General features: G+C 43.1%; 1 protein-coding gene across 5 annotated transcripts in view; it reads left to right on the top strand.

Moving 5' to 3' along the window:
- The window catches only part of SLC9D1 (solute carrier family 9 member D1), a 109,190-nt gene that overhangs the window by 6,737 nt on the left and 81,343 nt on the right, over positions 1-21,110 (top strand). For 4 of the 5 annotated variants that reach the window (XM_077482839.1, XM_077482840.1, XM_077482835.1 and 1 more), the window contains exons 2-3: positions 13,349-13,869; positions 17,274-17,453. In XM_077482839.1, the coding sequence (XP_077338965.1) occupies positions 13,432-13,869; positions 17,274-17,453 (618 nt within the window). In that variant the 5' untranslated portion in view covers positions 13,349-13,431. The remainder of the gene's footprint in view (positions 1-13,348; positions 13,870-17,273; positions 17,454-21,110) is intronic. The other variant, XM_077482837.1, reaches the window with a different exon arrangement.

Here is a 21,110-nt window from a genome sequence, read left to right as displayed (position 1 = left end):
AAGCCCAATCTTTAACCACTTGCTTACTGGGCACTTAAACCCCCCTCTTGCCCAGACCAATTTTTAGCTTTCAACGCTGTCGCACTTTGAATGACAATGCGCAGTCATGCAACACTTTACTTCAATTAAATTTTTGTCATTTTTATCATATTTTCCACACAAATGGAGCTTTCTTTTGGTGGTATTTAATCACCTCTTGGGTTTTTAGTTTTTGCTAAATAAACAAAAAAAAGACAAACAATATTTCATAGTGTGTTATAAAATTTTGCAAACAGGTAATTATTCTCCTTCGTTAATATTCGCTGATGAGGTTGCACTGATTGGCAATGATAGGCTGCAATGATCGGCCTTGATGTGCTGCACTGATGGGCACAAATAAGGTGGGCACTGGTAGGTGAGATTGATAGGAGCACTGGTGATGAGGCACTGATTGGTGACATTTATAGGTAGCACTGTGGACACTGGTAGTTGGCGCTGATGGGCACTGGTAGGTGGCACAGGTGGGCACAGATGAGTCTGCAGAGCATCTCCAGGATCGGGAATGTCCCTCTCACAGCCACCGTTGATCAGCTTTTTTTTTTCTCCTCACGCTGTTAGTGTGAGGAGAAAAAATAGCCGATTACCGGCTCTGTTTACATCACATGATCAGCTGCCATTGGCTGACAGCTGATCACCTGGTAATGGGTCGGGATCGACTCCTTACTCCGATCTGTGATCAGCTGAGTCTCATAGACTCGCTAATCAGAGCACACACAGGCTAGCGCCGTAGAACGTCTATTGGCGCCCTCCCGGCAAAGTAGGTCTGCGCTGTAGCCATCATACGGCTATAGTGCGGATGGGAAAAGGTTAAAGTAGGACTATAGGCTCAATTTTTATTTTATTTTATAAAAAGCAAGAGCAGGGGTGGCCAACCAGACGAAGACCAAGAGCCACATTTTTTACCGAGTTACCGCAAAGAGCCACATCATACGCATGGGCACACATGAACATCACCCCATCCCTTCCTCATACACACATACTTTTGCTCAGCTGGATTTATTGTAAATGTCACACACTGTTTTAACACTACAAAGACCACAGGTCAGTAATTTTCCTTTGAAAGTACATCCATGTGACAGAAGACAGCAGCTCATCTAATTTCCAAAATACAAATTGTCTTACAAACAGTGAACTGGTCAGGATAACAATAAACAGTTAATGGGTCTTCTAGCCTGAACTAGCAGTAAATTCTTCCAAAAAACATCACAGAAAGCATGCAGCACACACACAGCTCTGGATAAATAAGTGAAAAGAAGCTGAAATGGTTAACAGCCAGCCGTGTGTCACACTATCAACAGACTGACAATGTGCTGAGCAGATCTTATCAGTGTTCAGGTGAAACGTTATTAAAAAAAAAAAAAAAAAAAAGTACAGAGCAAGACAGAGGGAGAAGGGAGGACAGATCAGTAACCTGCACACTTGTGACCATACCTTTTTGTATCTCATCGGCTTCAGATACAGCGTGTTTCTCCTTCCTCTGCCCCCCTTCAGCCTCACTCCAGCGCCTATGTATTCAAATGTGGCGGGCTGGGGACACTACACGCTGATTGGCTGTTGATGTGTGGGAGGAGCGGAGGAGTGCAGAGACTCGGGCTGCCTGTCACTGCAATGAAACAGCCCGAACCAGCCCGAAGAGCCGCAGGAAACCGATCAAAGAGCCGCATGCGGCTTGAGAGCCGCGGGTTGGCCACCCCTGAGCAAGAGGATCGAGCAAGGGAGGATAGTAGCCCCTGTTTATTTTCGCCATCAGTGTCCCATTACAGAGATTTCCCTTCTCTTCCTGTCCCATAGCCAAACAAGAAGTGAGAGGAAATCTCTGCAAATTAAGGGAATCCCTTGGGGACCCCTAGGTCACCAGAACTAGTGTCCCCAATGGAACATTTCCCCTCTATTTTCTGGGGATTACTTTCAATGATAACGGTAAACAGGACAAATAGAGGGGGTGATACTCCTTAACGGGGCACAGACAGCAATGAAAAATGAGGTGTTCTAATTTATCTCTACTCTGTCCAAATCTAAAAAAAAAAGTTTTCCCTTTTAGTTATACTGTAACCCTTTCATGACTATAAGCCTATTTCTGACATTTGGAATTTACAAGTTAAAGTCTGTATATTTTTTATATATATATATATATATAGCAGAGAATCTAGATAATAAAATGGCAATTGTTGCAATATTTTACACGGTATTGTCACACGGTATTTGTGCAGCGGTGTTTTAAACTTTTTTTTGGGGAAAAGGGACATATTCATGAATTTAAAAAAAAAACGAAACAGTAAAGTTAGCCCAATTTTTTTGTATAATGTGAAAGATGATGTGACGCAGAGTAAATGGATACCAAACATGTCACGCTTTATAATGGCATGCACTTGTGGAATGGTGACAAACTACGGTACCTAAAAATCTCCATAGGCAATGCTTTAAATTTTTTTTACGGTTACCAGGTTAGAGTTACAGAGGAGGTCTAATACTAGAATTATTGCTCTCGCTCTGACGATCGCGGCGATACCTCACATGTGATTTGAGCGGTGGGGGGACATCCCCTCCTGCTCCTCCGGGATAACAGCCAAGCGGTTGTTATCCCTGGAATGCTGATCGCTGCCTCTAAACAATGGTACCGGGATGATGCCTGCAGCTTTGGGCATTATCCCGTTATAACACTCTGAAAGCAGAGTACGCACATCTGCGTGCACTCGGCGGGAAGGGGATAAGTAGCAGAACAGTAAAAAAAAAAAAAAAAAGAAAATGTTGATTGCTTGCTACATAGACTGGGAAATACTATGCACTATCTCAAGGTTTGTGCTGAAAGTCCACCACTCAAATGTCATAAAAACATAAACAGTTCTTGCTCAAATTGCTGTGCGAAACGTTGACTTTTTTTGGCTGTCCTTGGTGGAAGACCACAATCAAAGCCCTGAAAGCTTGTGAAATAATACTGTGGTCTGTAAAAGGAAATCAGATCATTTTTTGTACCCTTTTATCTTTCATTGCTTTCTATGTTTCCATAAAGATTGTTTGATCATGTGAGAGTCACATACACATGTGATACTTTCTGATAGATGTATGGGGGGGGGGGGGGGGACATTTTGTCTGTTGACATTTCTAGAAACTATGATTTGTTTTATGCAAGAGAACCAGTCACAACTGAGCTTATGCAGGAATTTGAATATATAGTCTACATAGTAAACCAGGTTTACATAACAAACCTTAAAGCGGTTCTCCACCCTAAAGTGGAAGTTCCGCTCATCTGATCTCCCCCCCCCCCTCCGGTGCCACAATCGGCACCTTTCAGGGGGAGGGGGGTGCAGTTACCTGGATAATCCAGGTATCTACACCTACTTCCGGGACAGACTGGCGCAGACCGCCGCAGATGCCCCCCCCCCCCTTTGTGTTCTGGGAAACGCACAGTTCCCAGGACACAGCGGGGACCAGAAGAGACGCGCGACTTGCGCATGCGCAGTAGGGAACCGGGCAGTGAAGCCGCAACACTTCACTTCCCGATTCCCTGACAGAGGATGGCGGCAGGGGCAGCAGAGAGATGAGCGATTGCTCGTCCTCTGCCGCCGAGGTCACTGGACCCTGGGACAGGTAAGTATCAATTTATTAAAAGTCAGCAGCTGCAATATTTGTAGCTGCTGGCTTTTAATTTTTTTTTTTTTTTTTTTTTTTCTTTAAGGTGCAGAACCGCTTTAAAGTAGAATTCTGGGCTAATCTTCACTCGTTTGAAAACTGTTCCCCATCACCTCCTAAAGTGTTACTAAACCCACAACAGTAAAATCAGTCTGTGTATGCAGTAAAGCATGCTTGTTATACTCACTGTGGAACAATAGGGGTTAATCCTCTGTATTGTTTAAAAAGCCTGATTGATCTTGTCTTCTCTGTTCCTTCCCTTTTTTCACTGTCCCAATCCATCTGATAGAACAGAGCCTTGGGGACAAGCTGCACATGTTCAGTTTGGTGTGTATTGCTATAGAGTTTTTTTTTTCTTTGGCCCCGTGCTGATCACATGCACCCACCCATCGGCACTGTCCAGACAGAGGGTCAGGGGTCCTGCAGCCTCATAGGACAATCAAGGGAGAATGAAATCTCCTCCTACAAGCTTTAACCAGACAATGATAGAAGTCACAAGTCTGCTATATACTGCTGATTAGAAAAGGTATTCAGCAGTTTATATTTACTAAAACTATTGCGTTTCCATGTCCTGGGGGAGACCAGATATTGTGAATGCGGGGTCCTTGGTTTATTAACACTTTAACACCTACAGTGCTTGAAAATGCATTTCTACCCCTTGAAATGTTTCCATGTTACAACCAAAAACGTAAATGTATTTTATTGGGATTTTATGCGATAGACCAACACAAAGTGCCACATAATTGTGAAGTGGAAGGAAAATTATAAATGTGTTTTTTTTTTCAAGTAAATATGAAAAGTGTGGGGTGCATTTGTATTGAGCCCCCCTGAGTCAATACTTTGTAGAACCACCTTTCACTGCAATTACAGCTGCAAGTCTTTTTGGGGGTGTCTCTACCAGCTTTGCACATCTAGAGTGACATTTTTGCCCATTCTTCTTTGCAACTTAGCTCAAGCTCTGTCTGTGATTGGGTGGAGAGTGTCTGTGAACAGCAAGTTTCAAGTCTTGCCACAGATTCTCAATTGAATTTAGGTCTGAATTTTGACTGGGCCATTCTAACACATGAATATGCTTTGATCTAAACCATTCCATTGTAGCTATGGCTGTATGTTTAGGGTTGTTGTCCTGCTGCTAGGTGAACCCCCCTGCCCCGTTTCAAGTCTTGCAGACTCTAACAGGTTTTCTTCTAAGATTGCCCTGTATTTGGCTCCATCCATCTGCCCATCAACTCTGACTAGCTTCCCTGTCCCCACTGAAAAACATCCTCACAACATGGTTCTGCAATCGCTATGTTTCACGGTGGGGAACGGTGTGTTTAGGGTGATGTGCAGTGTTAGTTTTCTGACACACATAGCCTTTTGCTTTTAGGCCAAAAAGTAAAATTTTGGTCTCCTCTGACCAGAGCACCTTCTTCCACGTTTGCTGTGTCCCCCACATGGCTTCTTGCAAACTGCAAATGGGACTTCTTTTGGCTTTCTTCTTACCACTCTTCCATAATGGCCAGATAGTCTACCACCTGAGCTGTGTATCTCTGCAGCTCCTCCAGAGTCACCATGGGCCTCTTGGCTGCTTCTCTGATTAATGCGCTCTTTGCCCGGCCTGTTAGTTTAGGTGGGAGGCCATGTGTTGGTAGGTTTGCACTTGTGCTGTACTCCTTTCGATTTTCAGATGATGGATTGAACAGTGCTCCGTTGTCAGGGCTGGCTTAGCCCTTCCTCCTCTGGGCTGGCCGCTCAGCTGTCGGCTAATTGCCAGCTCTCTTCTCTTTCCACAGTTCCCAATGATGCTCGTCTGACCTGCCTATTTAAAGCCTTCCAACTCACTTTTCCCTTGCCTTCACGTTGGTCACATCACAAGGAACCATCGCCTGCTGTTTGTTTCAAGACTGGCTTGCTGACATCCCTCCTGGCTTCTTATCCTGCTTGCAGTTGCTCTCCCTGGATCCCTGACTTCTGGCCTGGCTGATTTCCCGATCTGGTTAATGAACTTTGGACTGGCTGACTACCCGATCTGGCTACTAGACTCTGGCTATGCTTGACTACGCTTTTTTCTATTTACCTTTTTTTATTTTTATTAACCACTTGCTTACTGGGCACTTAAACACCCTTCCTGACCAGACCAATTTTCAGCTTTTGGTGCTCTCACACTTTGAATGACAATTACTCAGTCATGCAACACTGTACCCAAATGAATTTTGTGTCCTTTTTTTCCCACAAATAGAGCTTTCTTTTGGTGGTATTTGATCACCTCTGGGGTTTTTATTTTTTGTGCTATAAATGAAAAAAGACCGAAAATTTTGAAAAAAAACGCATATTTCTTTGTTTCTGTGATAAAATTTTGCAAATTATATATTTTTTTTTTTTCATAAATTTTGGCCACAATTTATACGGCTACATATCTTTGGTAAAAATAACCCAAATTAGTGGATATTATTTGGTCTTTGTGAAAGTTAGAGAGTCTACAAGCTGTGATGCGAATCGCACAAAATTGATCACACCTGATGTACTGGTGGCCTATCTCATTTCTTGCGACCCGAACAAGTCAGGAAAGTACAAATACCCCCCAAATGACCCCTTTTTTGAAAGTAGACATTCCAAGGTATTTACTAAGATGCATGGTGAGGTTTTTGATGTTGTCATATTTTTCCCACAATTCTTTGCAAAATTAAGATTTTTTTTTATTTTTATTTTTTTTTCTCACAAAATTTTCAATGTAATAGGTTATTTCTCTCACATGGCATGTGTATACCACAAATGACACCCCAAAATACGTTCTGCTACTCCTTCTGAGTATTACGATACCAAATGTGTGAGATTTTTACACAGCCTGGCCACATACAGAGGCCCAATATTGAAATAGCACCATCAGGCGTTCTAGGAGCATAAATTACACATTTCATTTCTCAACCACCTATTACATTTTTGAAGGCCCTGGAGCACCAGGACAATGGAAATGCCCACAAAGTGACCCCACGTGGCACTGACCCCACGTGGCACTGACCCCACGTGGCACTGACTCCACGTGGAGGCAGATGGGGCTGGCTATTTGCTCTGGCTAATTGCTCTGGCAAATGGCGCTGGCAGGTGGCACTGGCACTGACTGATGGCACTGGCAGGTGGCACTGGGGCTGACGGATGGCACTGGGGCTGACGGATGGCACTGGGGCTGACGGATGGCACTGGGGCTGGCACGTGGCACTGGGGCTGGCACGTGGCACTGGGGCTGGCACGTGGCACTGGGGCTGGCGGCACTGGCAGGTGGCACTGGCGGCACTGACGGCACTGGGGCTGGCAGGTGGCACTGGGGCTGGCAGGTGGCACTGGGGCTGGCAGGTGGCACTGGCAGGTGGCACTGGGGCTGACGGCAGGTGGCGCTGGCAGGTGGCACTGGCGGCACTGGGGCTGACGGCAGGTGGCGCTGGCAGGTGGCACTGGCGGCACTGGGGCTGATGGCAGGCACTGGGGCTGACGGCAGGTGGCACTGGCGCTGGCAGGTGGCACTGGCAGCACTGGGGCTGACGGCAGGCACTGGGGCTGACGGCAGGTGGCACTGGCGCTGGCAGGTGGCACTGGCGGCACTGGGGCTGACAGATGGCACTGGGGCTGACAGATGGCACTGGGGCTGACTTACAGATCCTCTCTCTCCTCACACGCTGTCTTTGTGTGAGGAGGGAGAGACACGGCAATGGGAGATGATCTCATATGTTTACATTTGAGATCATCTCCCATTGGCAGCTGCGATCGCGCTGTGAACGGCCGCTTTGATTGGCCGTTCACGGCGATCTGTATTTGCCTGTCTCCGGGAGACACGGCGAATACATAACTTCCGCGATGCGCGCCCCCGGCGGCGCACATTGCGGAAGTAAACACAAGGCCGTCCAGGGATGGCCAGGCAAAGGAACCCGCCTGCTCTACGGCCGTCATTCAGCTATAGGGCGGGCGGGAGGTGGTTAATAAACTAGTGTGATTTGATTGTACTTCTGTCTCAGCCTGTTTCATGGTTTCTGACATCTGTGAGATGTTCAAAGCTGGGAATATTTTTTTTTTCTCGAATTGTCTTCCAGAGCAGCATCCAAGAGATAGGCTGCTCCTGCCTGAAACAGGAAACGCATTAGTCCACCATTGTCCACAGTCTTGCCTGCGTTTCTCAGTTGTTTGTGTTTCCTCTGGACCCACAGCAGCTGCAAAGAAACGTATATTGTTTTACTTGTCTCTGTGCTTGTTGCAGGAGACCTCCTGCCAGCATCCCATCCATCCCAGCAGGCCTTGGGAGGGCAAGCAGGAGCAGCAAATATTAGCAAACTTGCTCTACTTGAGATTTCACCACCCACAGAGGGGTCGGCCCAGCCCAGCTACCAGAATTACTGGCACATCTAGAGAATAATTAGGAAGAACCATCCCTACACTAACCAGAGCGGCTGCTTTTCTAGCAGATGCCTCAGCTGAAACCATGAGAATATCTTCAAGGGCCATAGCACTAGTCAACTCAGCCCGAAGAGCCCTGTGGCTGAAGTCCTGGGAAGGCGATATTCCTCCCAAGAACAGACTGTGTGGAATTCCATTCACTGGAGATTTGCTATTCGGGCCTGAACTAGAAACAATGCTAGATAGGACTGCAGCAAAGAACAAGGGTTTTCCCCAAACCAAAAAGAAGCAAGAGAAAGCGCCCTTTCGGCAATTCAAAAAGCGCAACAAGCCGGGAGCAAAGAAGCACTGGGGACAACAAAACAAAATAGGCAAGGGTGAATTCATCCTCAAGCCTCCTAACCCAAAGAACAAAAAACAATGACAGTCTTCGGCGGGGGGGGGGGGGGGGGGGGGGGGAGACTTGCAGCTTTTTCTCACCAATGGATGGAAGTAGCGAAAAACAAATTCATCATGCACACCATAAGAGGGCTATGCAATATAATTTTCCACCCACCCCCCCCAACCAAGTACCTAGTAACCATACTACCAAAGGATGTAGTGCAAAGGCTTTTTTAGAGTCCCTGGAAAATCTACTAGATCAGAAAGTGATTTGCCATGTACCTCAAGAAGAGGAATAAACAGGGTTTTATTCCCATATTTTTGCAAAGAAAAAACCGCCAGACAAGCTCATACTGAACCTCAAGCCACTCAACGGGCATAAAATACAAAAAAGTCAGGATGGAGACTATTTACTCGATCAGAAATATCCTAACATGGGGGACATTTATGGCCACGATAGACCTACAGGATGCCTACCTACATGTCCCCATAAAGGAGGATCATCAAAAATTCCCGTGGTTCGCAATACAAGGGCCAGCAACCACTCTACACCTGCAATATACAACTCTCCCTTTTGGCGTCTCTTCGGCACCCAGAATCTTCTCAAAGATAATGGCAGAAGCGCTAAAAGGTCAACAAGGCATTGGCATAATAAAATACCTAGAAGATCTACTGTTCTTTGCAGATTCAGCAGAGACCCTAGAGAACAACCTGCGCACAATTATGTCCTATCTACAAAGCCTGGGGTAGATAGTGAATACAGAAAAATCACAGATGATACCAAGCCAGAGAGTTGTGTACTTGGGCTATGTACTGGACTCCAGACTAACCAAAACCTTCCTAACAGAAGAAAAGAACAAATAAATCACACAGGCAGTAAACTCTGTAAGAGGGACCAATGCCATTACTATCAGACAAGGAATGGCAGTGCTAGGACTGCTGATGTCTTCAATCTCAACCATCACCTGGACGCAAATTCGCATGAGACCTCTACAGAATTACATTCTGTCATAGTGGGATGGCAGCCACTCGTCCCTAGACAAGTCCATTTCTGTTCTGACCACAGTAAAAAAAAACACTCCAATGGTGGGTCAATCCGCTCTGATACATGGAAGGGTGCAGATGGGCTCAATCCGACCCTGTCAGGATCACCACCGATGGCAGCGCCCTAGGCTGGGCAGCACATGTGGAGGGCCTCTGCACACAGGGGAAATGGAACTCCAGATGGTCCCAAGCCTCCTCAAACATGAGAGCTCTAAAAGCTGTGGGGGAAGCATTTAAACCAGTGATACAGGGAGAGACACAAAGGTAAAATCGGACAACGCTACAACAGTGGCATACCTAAACAGGCAAGGAGGGTCAAAGTCCCAAAGCTTGATGAGGCTGACGGAAAAATTCCTGCTATGGGCAGAAACAAACATAAGATCAATATTTGGGCATCCACCTGAAAGAAGCATGCTGGCAGGCTTCCTGAGCTGGAAAACCATAGAACAGACAGAGTGGTCATTGAACCAAACAGCCTTTGCACAAATAACACAAAAGCGAATGCAAAATCACCAACGTTCTTCTCACTAGATCCCACAGATGGCAACAGCGGAGTAGATGCTTTCAGCTAATGCTGGGGACGGCAGCTGTGTTATGCATTCCCTCCAACTGCCATAATACCAACAGTGATTAAAAAACTAAAGGCAGAGAGAGCAACGGTGATACTAATAGCACCGTACTGGCCCCAAAGGGCATGGTCCAGCCACTTAAAGAACCTCAGCATCCAACCTCAACTGACGCTGGCAGACCATCCAGATCTCCTGTCACAGGGCCCAGTCAACCATCCAAACCACAGAATACTGAAGCTTTTGGCTTGGTTACTGAAAGGGTAAGACTTCAGAACAAGGTGATCAAAACCATCCTAAACGGCAAGAAACCAGTGACTAGGACAGTCTACGAGAATGTGAGTAAAAAGTTTGTCTCCTGGAACAAAAACAAACTGATTCCCGACAGAGGGATAATCCCAACAATTCTGGATTTGATTGAGCAGACAAAAACATCTCCCAAAGCACCCTGAAAGTACAAGTGGCGGCACTCTCCTCGTTCATGGACACCAAACGTTCAGAGGATCCGTTGATAAAGCGATTCCTAACGTCACTTAAAAGAGCTAGAACGACAAAATGAATAGAACCCCAACTTGGGACATGTCCACGGTGCTTAGAGGGTTTCTCTCTCCTCCATTCGAACTGATGGAGGATAACTCAGACAAAAATCTCAAACTAAAAACGACACTTCTTGTGGCCCTGGTATCGGCCATGATAGAACCATACTGCCTGATAAAAATAGACAAAATAATTCTCTTACTAGACCTGGCTTTTCTACCCAAGGTCTCTTCAACGTTCCATAGAACCCAAAATATCATCATCCCTTCACTCCCAAAAACTATGGACAGCAAAAAGAGACACAACAAGCTAGATGTAAGAAACACACTCGTAACATACCTTGAAAGAATGAAGGATTGGCGAAGAACGACTTCTCTTTTTTTTTCTTTTTTTTTTCCGCTATGCAGGAATTAATAAAGGGAAGCAGGAATCCAAAAATACCATTAGCAAATGGATACGAATGGCCATACAGATGACCTATGAGGCACAAAACCTCACCCCTCCAGGCGGGATAAGAGCACATACAACCAGAGCCTGGGCAACCGTGGTCGCAGAAAAAGCAGGGGCAACTCTGGAGCAGATTTTTAGGACAGCGACATGGTCGAGCTTCTGTACCATCGCAAAGTGCTCCACTCTTTCTCCCCACCCTAGTAAGTATTGCTTGATACATCCTCTTGGATGCTGCCCTGGAAGACGATTCGAGAAGATACCTGGTAACTTTTTCTAAGAAGTCTTCCAGGGCAGCACTAGTTCCCACCCTTAAACGACAAATACCAGGTATAATGGGGGAGCTTTAAACTTACTTCGGTGCTTTAATAAAACTAAGGTACGCAGGTAAGACTGTCAAATCTTATAAAGGTGAACTAATGTGTTTCCTGTTTCAGGGAAGAGGAGCCTATCTCTTGGAAGCTGTCCTGGAAGACTTCTTAGAAAAAGAGTTACCAGGTACCTAACTCTGTTTTTGTTTTGTTTTTTTGTGTTTTTTTAATAACCTAATACTGCTTTAATCTTCTCCACAAATTTGTTCCTTTGGCCTTCATGATGCTGTTTCTCTAACAAACCTCTGAGGACTTCACAGAACAGCTGTATTTATACAGACATTAAATTACACACAGGTGGACCATATTTACTAATTAGGTGACTTCTGAAGGCAAATGGTGTCACTAGATCTTAGGGGTATCAGAGTGAAGGGGGCTGTATACACATGCACGCCACACTTTTTTCAGGTATTTATTTGTAAAGAATTTTGAAAATTCTTTATCATTTTCCTTCCACTTTACAATTATGTGTCACTTTGTGTTGGCACATAAAACACATTTTTTGTTTTTGGTTGTAACATGACAAAATGTGAAAAATGTCAAGGAGTATGAATACTTTTCAAGGCACTGTATAGTAACCTGTGCAAGAAAGATGCATATACTTAACTGTTTTTAAAGCGGTTTTGGAGAAAAAAAATTAAGTCAGCAGCTGCAAATCCTGTAGCTGCTGATTTTTATTAAAAGGACATTCGCTTGTCCAGGGCTGTCCTCATCCGGGAGAGTTCTTCACTAGCTTCCGGTGTACTGACACTGACATCCTAAGTGTGTGGTCAGCCGGCTATGCTGCTTTTGGCTTCACAGCGGGTTGACCGCTGCTCTATGCTTTGTCAATGGGCCGGCAGTCTTCTGGGACCTGTGATGTGTCCCAGTAGACTGCGGGAAGGGGGGAGGAGAACTTGCACTCAAATCGTGCAAGTGGGAGTGTGTACTTGTCAAAACTAAGTACACACTCCTTCCCCCAAAAATGATATGCCAAATATGGCTTGGGGGTATGACTTCCGCAAAGTTCCGCTTTAAGGCTCTCTGGTCTAGTAGCATGATTGATTGACGTGTGTCAGACACCACTGGCAACAGGAGAGTGGGCCATATAAATGGGCCATAATAGGACTATGGGTGATGGGATGATGCCTGCAGCCTGGTATAACTACTTGAAGTACATCCTTGGTCCAGAAGTGGATACCACTTTAAGCCTGCAGAATTATAATAATAAAGGTTTAAAGATTAAAATCATTTTTTTTTTTTTTTTTAAACCTATGCTTGAATTTCTCTCTCTCTTATGATCATTTGCTCAGGTGCCAACAATTGAACAGTTGTACCTAAATCGCTTCAACCTTAGTGTTCCTTTACAAATATGAAAAAAATGTATAAGCAACGCTCTACTCTTCTCTACACTTCGCTTGCGGTATTCATTAGTTGTCAACAAAGTGACTGCATATGCCATACAGCAATGTTTCCAGTTAGGGACCAGTGCGTTTTTACCACTCCTGGCTTGCCCACAAGGATGGCTGGTTCCCAGGTGGAGACATTGTTGTATGCAATCACTTTAACTACTCTTTCTGATGGGGTGTGTAGATAAATTACAATGGTCAGCACCTAAATTGTCAATGTACAGGAGGGGCAAGTGTTGAGCGGAGCTGTGGATTTTTGTATGTCTCTATCATAGTGCTCCTCAATTATTAAAATATAGATAATAAAAGTTGCTTGTGTTCCCCCTTAGTAAATAAACATTTGAACTTGCACATGGAAATGACAGTTGTAGAATTTATATTTTCTGTAACAATTGTTTGGGTTGTATGGGCAAAGCAGTAAGGAAGAATACTAAAAATATGACCCAGAATGAAAGCCAAAAATTTTTATAAAGCAATCATGACAGAAACAATGTTGAATTATGAGATCGCATGTCGCATCATTTATTTTTTTCAAAAATAAAATAAAAGTTAATAACATTTCTCCAATCTTCTTTCCTAGAAAGTTAAGCCATGTGCAAAATAATAAGGCCATCTGGAGAGTCTGAGTTTCAATGTCATCATTGCCAGTAGCAGAAAGAAGCCATGAAGATTTACGTTGTGTGGTTTTTACCTCTGCAGCTGTGTTACCACCTGATGCATGCAGCGGAGCATGAAGGGGTAGCTAAACACGCCATCAAGCTACATCGAGGCAAAGGAGCAACAGCCAGCCAGAAAAAGGAGTGGCTACTTAATAACTGCCGGAAATTGTCTGGGCTACTTCATCAGAAGCATGTGGTGCTTAATAAACTAAAAAATGCTATCAAATCTGTGGAAAAAGACCCCGGATTGTCTCCTGAAGAGAAACTATTTCAAGTGCACACATTCGAAATCTTCCAAAAGGAGCTAAATGAGAGTGAGAACTCTGTGTTTCAAGCAGTTAATGGGCTACGCAGGGCTTTGCAAGGAGATTACAAAGATGTAGTGAACATGAAAGAAAGCAGCAGGCAGAGGCTGGAAGCTTTAAGAGAAGCTGCTATAAAGGTTTGTAATGTTTGACCAGACACTTGAACACTAAATACACTTATAGCCAAAGGTTTGATGCCTGGCCATCACACTAAAACCATGGCACTGTTTGCTGGAAAAATAAATTAGCAGTACCCTTCACTGGAAACACCTGAATGCAATAGTTCAGAGGCATGTCCAAGTATCTTTGATGGTAGACTAGATGTGATGGCAGGTGTCCAAATTATTCAACTTTTTTTCCTTACATTTGATTGGGTATTCTTTGCAAAGTGAAACTACCACATTCACTAAGGTCTGGGGAAAATTAATTTGCAAAGTAAACTGCCTATTTGCCTTTAGTAAATCAACCCCTTAGTTTCTGAAAATATGAGTAATGCTTAATACCGAACTTCAGGAATTTTTTGTTTCCCCATGCAGTGGGGCTGTGTGCTTGCATTGCATGGGTTAACTGATCATGTTGTCCAGGGGCGCACAGAAAGGCTGTACCTGCCCAATCTATCAGTCCAGTGCCATCCTCCAGTCCAGATCCAGTCCATGGGTGTGATGGCATCAGGGGACAGTCCACTGCCCAAGACCACTAGCTTGCTGGGGTGGGCAGGCACTGCAGGGACCAGTCTTGCGCTCTGAGGATCAGCACATTAGGTGTATATATAGCTCCACTCTCCTTACCCCTAGACAAAAAGGAGCAGTTAACACATGCAGTGTGGGAACAGTACCACTGCATGGGGAAAAACAAAATTCTGGATTTCTTTAAGCAAACCTTTCACAAACTCAGACAGCTCTAACTGAAAACATAATAAAAAAAATCCTGCCTGATATACTGAGGATATGTTCTGATTATCAATATACTTAATAAGGTATACGTATAAGGTATACTTAATAAGGTATAAGGATAAACATCATCTAAACCGAGCTGACTAAGATGACATGATATGTCAAAATTCAGAAAGTCCAACCACATGCTGGTACCGCACTTCGTCTATTTTGGCTAAAATATTTCCCACTCAATCTGAACATTGCTGGCGCTGTGAGCAAACCCGGGCACTATTCTACACATTTTTTGAGAATGCCCCAAACGGCAAACTTTCTGGCAACCAGTCCTTCCACTCATTCACAAATTAACAGACCCTTTCCTAACCAACGGCCTGCTACGGTGCTACTAAACCTCACTCCCATGTCAAAGTGCTGCCACAACACCTTCTCAATGCTGCTAGAGCTTGCATACCGAGCCAATGGCTTACACTTCCTAGATATCTGGGTACTCTGCACATCTACAGCTCTATTCCTTTGTAATTACCCTGAGAGTCCTTACGTTTAGTAAGATGCAAATAGATGCTGTTCATTTATATTCTACATTGTTTGAACCACCTATTCTGTGAAGTTCAAAGAAAAAAAATTCAGAAAGTCCCATCCAAGCTCAACCATTGCTCACTCAATCCATTTGAATTATTTTCTTTTGCTATCGGGAAGATTTTTCTTTACTTCCTGTCCCATAACAGGAGTAGAAAAATCTTTCCAATTCAAGGTGATAATCACCTCTTAGAAAGTTGTCATAGTGATGGATGTCCCAATTGGAAGATTTTCCCTCACATCCTGTTCCTGTGACAACACTGACATTTTGGATTTCTCACCACTTTCTGTACTGGAGACAATAGTCACTAGGACAAATGGAGATGCTAAATCTCTCCAGCAGGAAGAAAAAACCTGAAGGGGTTTTCAGCACTCTGGCCAAAATAAAAATAAAATTGGTTAAAAAAAAAAAATCTTAAGCCTCAAAATGTGGTTTAGGGGGCCCCCAATCAGGATAATCGTAAAAACAAAAATGTACACTAAGGCCCCTTTCACACGGGGCTGCCCATATTTAGCCATCCGCTTGCTCAGTGGGGATCGCTCCGTTGATCCCCCGCTGAGCCGGCGGACGACAAGTCTATCTCTGCACTCTGTGAAGGAATGGACCTGTCAGAGCCCGCTCTCCCCTATGGGGGATCGAATGATTAGGGGCTGCTTGTCCGTTTTCACCTGGTCCGACAGACTGATGGAAAATAGGGTTTGCATCTGTCTGGATTTTGCGGAGCGGATTGGATGTCAGCTGACATGCTGCCGTTGACATCTGATGTTCCATAGAGCTGTATGGAGCGTCCGTTCAGATCCGCTGAAAAAACTGACAGGCGGCTCTGAACGGTTCCGCATGTGTGAAAGGGTCTTATAACCTACATTCCACAAATATTTATGGATACTGTTTCAGTCAAATTGTCATTTAGGGTTCATGCATATGTAGAGTTTATAGGCATTTTCTAAGCCTATTGTAAATTTCCCAGTGATTTGAACTGTAAGCGTGTCTCAATCCTGAAAGAATGATTGCCCCCACCCCAATGCTGCCAGAGGCAGAAGAAAGTGATGTGACATCATTGTCCTGGTTAGTAGACTGCAGGAAACAAGGTATAACGCTTGGGTTCTTTGGGGGGTATGAGAAGGTGTGTGATAGTGGTGGAGGGGGATTGTAATGCTGAAGATGCACTTAAATCGGAAAGAGAACTGCAAAGCAATCTTGTTTGCTATTGCCTCTAGCTAACCTGTAGTGTTATGGAAATACAAAATCATATAAGGTTTATTTGTAAAAAATATTTATATGCGTAATTTATAATCAAAATATATAAACAGTCTAAAACCAGTTAAAATTATATAAGCCAATATACCTGTAGCTCCCACCTTTTTGAAGTTCACGTGATTGTAAAGTCTGTTAATTTTATATATATAAAAAAACAATGTTCTTCTTACCTTTTTGGGTGCCTCTTCTGTGCTCCTGGCACCTCCCTCCTGTTTAGTGCCCCCACAGCAAGCAGCTTACTATGTGGGGACCTGTGCCGAGTCACAGCCGAGTTGTGCCCCCCCCCCCCCCTCCTGATTGGCTGACTGACTTTGACAGCAGCAGGAGCCAATGTCGCGACTGCTGTGTCTCATCCAATCAGAAGGGAGAGTTTCGGATGCCCAAGACATTCGTGGACATCGCTGGATAGAGACGGGGCTCATTTTAGTATTAGGGGGTGCTGGGGCAGCTGCTGCACACAGAAGGTTCTTTTTTTTCTATCTTAATGCATGAAATGCATTAAGATGAAAAACCTGACTTTACAATCCCTTTTAATTTGAATAAAGGATCCGTTTTATGACAGTTGAAAGTTTTACATCTGTTGTATGTATGTGTGTGTGTATGTATGTATGTATGTATGTATGTGTGTGTGTATGTGTGTATGTGTGTGTGTGTATGTATGTGTGTGTGTATATATATATATATATATATATATATATATATACACACACACACCCCTACTGTATGTGGCATCTTTCTTATAAATGGCTTAGATTTCAGTAAATATTTTATTGTCCGTATTTATTTGTGCCTAATTACTGAATTACTTCTCTAGGAAGAGAAAGAATATGTGGAACTTCTTGCAGCTGAAAAACATCAGGTGGAAGCACTTAAGAACATGCAACACCAAAATAAAAGTCTTTCTATGCTTGATGAGATTCTTGAAGATGTAAGAAAAGCTGCTGATAGACTCGAGGAAGAGATTGAAGACCATGCTTTTGATGACAATAAGTCTGTAAGTATTGTGCTGTACAATGTTGGAGCAAAGTTTGATTAAATTAAACACATGAGAAATGAGACGCTGGTCTTATGCATCGTTTAGATCTGGACTATGTGAACTAACCATAGTGTACCAATGTATTGGACATGGTGGAATTTGGAAGCACTAGTGGTTAGAGCTGCACGATTAATCGTTAAAATATCGTGATCTTGATTCAACCACCGTCACGATCTCTATGCAGAATTTCCTGATTCATTCATGTAACAAGTGTAGAGAGTTCTCTGCTCACTCAGCTGTCAAAAGAAAAAAAAGAAAATAACAGGCAGCCTACCAATATTCTTAGATCAAAGGAATTAACTTCTGTGTGTAAATAAGGGAAGTTTAACCACTTAAAGCAGAGGTCCGCCCACCGCTGCAAAAATGTAAAAGCCAGCAGCTACACATACTGCAGTTGCTGGCTTTTCATAATAGGACACTTTCCTGTCCTGGAGTCCAGTGATGTCGGCACTGCAGCTGATGTTTCCATCAGCTGTCGGGTGCATGCCACCACCATTGCGGGTAAGGGAACCTAGCAGTGTAGCCTTACGGCTTCACGCCGGGAACTCTACTGCTCATGCGCGAGGCTCCGCTCCTCTCTCTTACTGGCCCAGCGGCACGGAAGGAGGAAAAAGCTGAGCGGCAACGTCAATATCCGCAGCCCCCGGAAGTGGGAACAGGATACCTGTCCCCCCCCCACCTCCCTGCACTGGAGGGGGGGGTGAACAAAGGAGTGATTTGTTAAATAAGTAAATTAGAGAAAATGTATAATAAATATATATTTTTTTTTATCTGTCTATATCTAGCTATATATATATATATATATATATATATATATATATATATATATATATATCAATCTCATTTTTAGCAGACCCTAGGGAATACAATTGCAGTATTTTATACTGTACACTGTATTTGCGTACCGGTCTTTCAAACGCAATTTTTGGGGAAAAAATACACTTCAATAAACATCTAAACAGTATGACCCACAAGAATTGTGAGAGAATCGTGATATTTATTCTAAGCAAAAAAAAAAAAAACATTTTTGATTTCGGATTTTATCCAGAATCGTGCAGCTCTACTAGTGGTATGAACAAAGTCTTTTAATTGATATTACTATACTGTGATGAACTATATAACATAGAGCTCACTGTTCAAAGTAGAGCATGGTGGAGTAAACATACTACAGTAGAGAGAATGGGCAAGTCTGGTGTTTGTCATGCTGTGTATGGAGGGGACCTCCACAATGCACCCTTGCATGCTCAGGGTATACACTCATAGCTGATTTAGAGCTCCCATTAGTGGTTCAACATGCAGACACTTGTCAGGCTCCAGGAAGATCTCCACATTCTGGTAAGCTGTTTTAATTTTCCCAGGGCTTCGCTCTGATGTGAAGCACTGCCCAATTTTATACATCACTTCGCTGACCTTCCCAAAGCTGGTCCTGTTAAAGTGTCTTGGGTTTTGTTTTTATAATAAAAACGGGATTGGTATTCAGTCAAGTGGCCTTGAAGTACCATCAGATGTTTGACTATCATTAAGTTGCCCATACACAGTTCACCTTTTTTTTTTTTTTTTTTTTTCATGCAGGCAGCCAACCTGAAAATTAAAAAACTGACCTGAAACGCCCATCCACACATTGGTTGTGGATGTGGGAATCCTCTCCACTGTGTCTTTGTATTCTGACAGTGGGGAGTCGCCCCCACCTCCCCACCGTCTGAATACACTGATCAGGGAATAGATATGTGGCGCTGAAAAAACAACAAAGGAGGTTTTATCAAAACTGGCTAAAACGCCATATACCCGGGGTGGGGGGGGGGGGTCATTAAGCCAAATATAAAATCCACAAAACAATAGAGGGTGTTAATTGATGGCCCACTGGTATTTTGATCAGACATAAAAACTGTCAATATAGTGATATATAAAAACTTTTCAAATTTTTATTACAAAGTTTAAAAAGAAGAGTATTTCTTCAACATGAGATCCATTTTTTTTAATACAAAGTTACATGTCCGGAATACATCAAGTCGACGTGTTTTGTGGTAATTACCGCTTCTTCAGGACTTTTTACTCATATGTAAAATATATTTTCTCTAATTATACACTAGAGTTCTTACATGTTGGATACCTATAATCTACGAGTAAAAGGTCCTGAAGAAGCGGTAATTACAGTGAAACTTACAACGTGACATATGACCGTAGTCTTTCTGTTCTCTATACATGTATCTGTGCTTAAGAAATTGGATCTTATGTTAAAGAAACGATTTTAAACTTTGTAATAAAAATGAGGAAAGTAATTTTATATATTATATTGATTGTTCGATGTCTCATCAAAATACTGGTGGGCCTTTGCTAAACACCCGCTATTCTTTTTGTTGTCTCAATACACTGATCAGCGTCGTAAACTATTGGCCTGACCATACATGGATCGAAATTTGGCCAGTTCCTTCTGAAACAGGCGATTTTTATTTATTTTTTCCATCCACTTTTGACCAGGTTTACTCTCTTACCATTGATTAGATATTTCCCCATGTCCTAAAATTTGTTTTTCCTTTTTGATCTTCATGGTTACTTGGACAATTATATTCAACCTAGACAATTTTTACACTTTTTCAGTCATTGCTTACTCATTTTAAGGTAGTTTTATGGTAAAGATGAAATTTGATATTTTTTGAAGGGAGGGATACAGCACCAAACACATTTGTTTACCTGTAATAGTGTGTATCTCATGTCCTTCAGGCTGCTGCTTCATGTAAAAAAAAAAAACATGTATACTGCGTGGCAAAGGGTTAGCAGCACCTGTGATTGTGAAGGACTTGTGCTGCTTCTGCCCCCCTTCTCTGATCACAGAACTCATACGATTATTGTCCCACAATGCAACACACTGTGAGTTGGTAGGAAAGATCCTGTCATTCATCTGCTCCTCCGCTAAAGGACGCATAAACACGCACATGCGTACAGACATATGTTTGTACCCAGGCATATGTTTATGCAGGTACCGGTGTATAGCAATCAATTTCTATGGGTGACTGTACGCTCTGTGGCTTCTTGGTGATGAAATGTGTGATTTTTATGTTATGTAGTCGTCCGTGTGTTTGTGGCCTAAGTGGTCTGTTTACCAACTAACCATTACAAGCAGCTTTACAATATTACAGAAAAACTTATTACAAACCTCAAGTAACAGAAAAATATTTCTTTATAACCCATAAGCAGAATAGGTATTGCTTGATGGCATGTTATGTACCAGCTGAACATGTTCAGTCTTTTTTTCCACTGTGAGTTGTTAAGTAAAATAATGCTGGGATGTTGGCATGCATTGCTGAATCTCTGTGCAGCAGGATGTAGCTCCTCTTGGAAGCTTGTATACTTCTTGTTCCACAAGTGATTTGTCATTGACATTTTGCAGTTCCAGACAGAGCCTGGTTTTCATAATACAATACAACATTACATTAGAGTGTATTGTATTCTGTGCTTTGCTTCAAAGGCTGTCACCTTCTTTTTTTATTGTTTTATACTTCCCAAGGTCCAGGTTATTATAAGACTGTAATTCTCTTTGTACTACTTAACCAATATGATGTTTTCTAGAAACTGTGGCAATCTTGATCAAGTTAAAATTTTAATTTGTAAAGGTAA

The sequence above is a fragment of the Lithobates pipiens genome, unplaced genomic scaffold (assembly GCF_037356315.1).
Source record: "Lithobates pipiens isolate NorthernLeopardFrog02 unplaced genomic scaffold, aLitPip1_a1.2 Scaffold_16, whole genome shotgun sequence".
NCBI lineage: Eukaryota > Metazoa > Chordata > Amphibia > Anura > Ranidae > Lithobates > Lithobates pipiens.
Note: the sequence above shows the minus strand (reverse complement) of the source record. Positions and strands in the feature narration are given on the sequence as shown.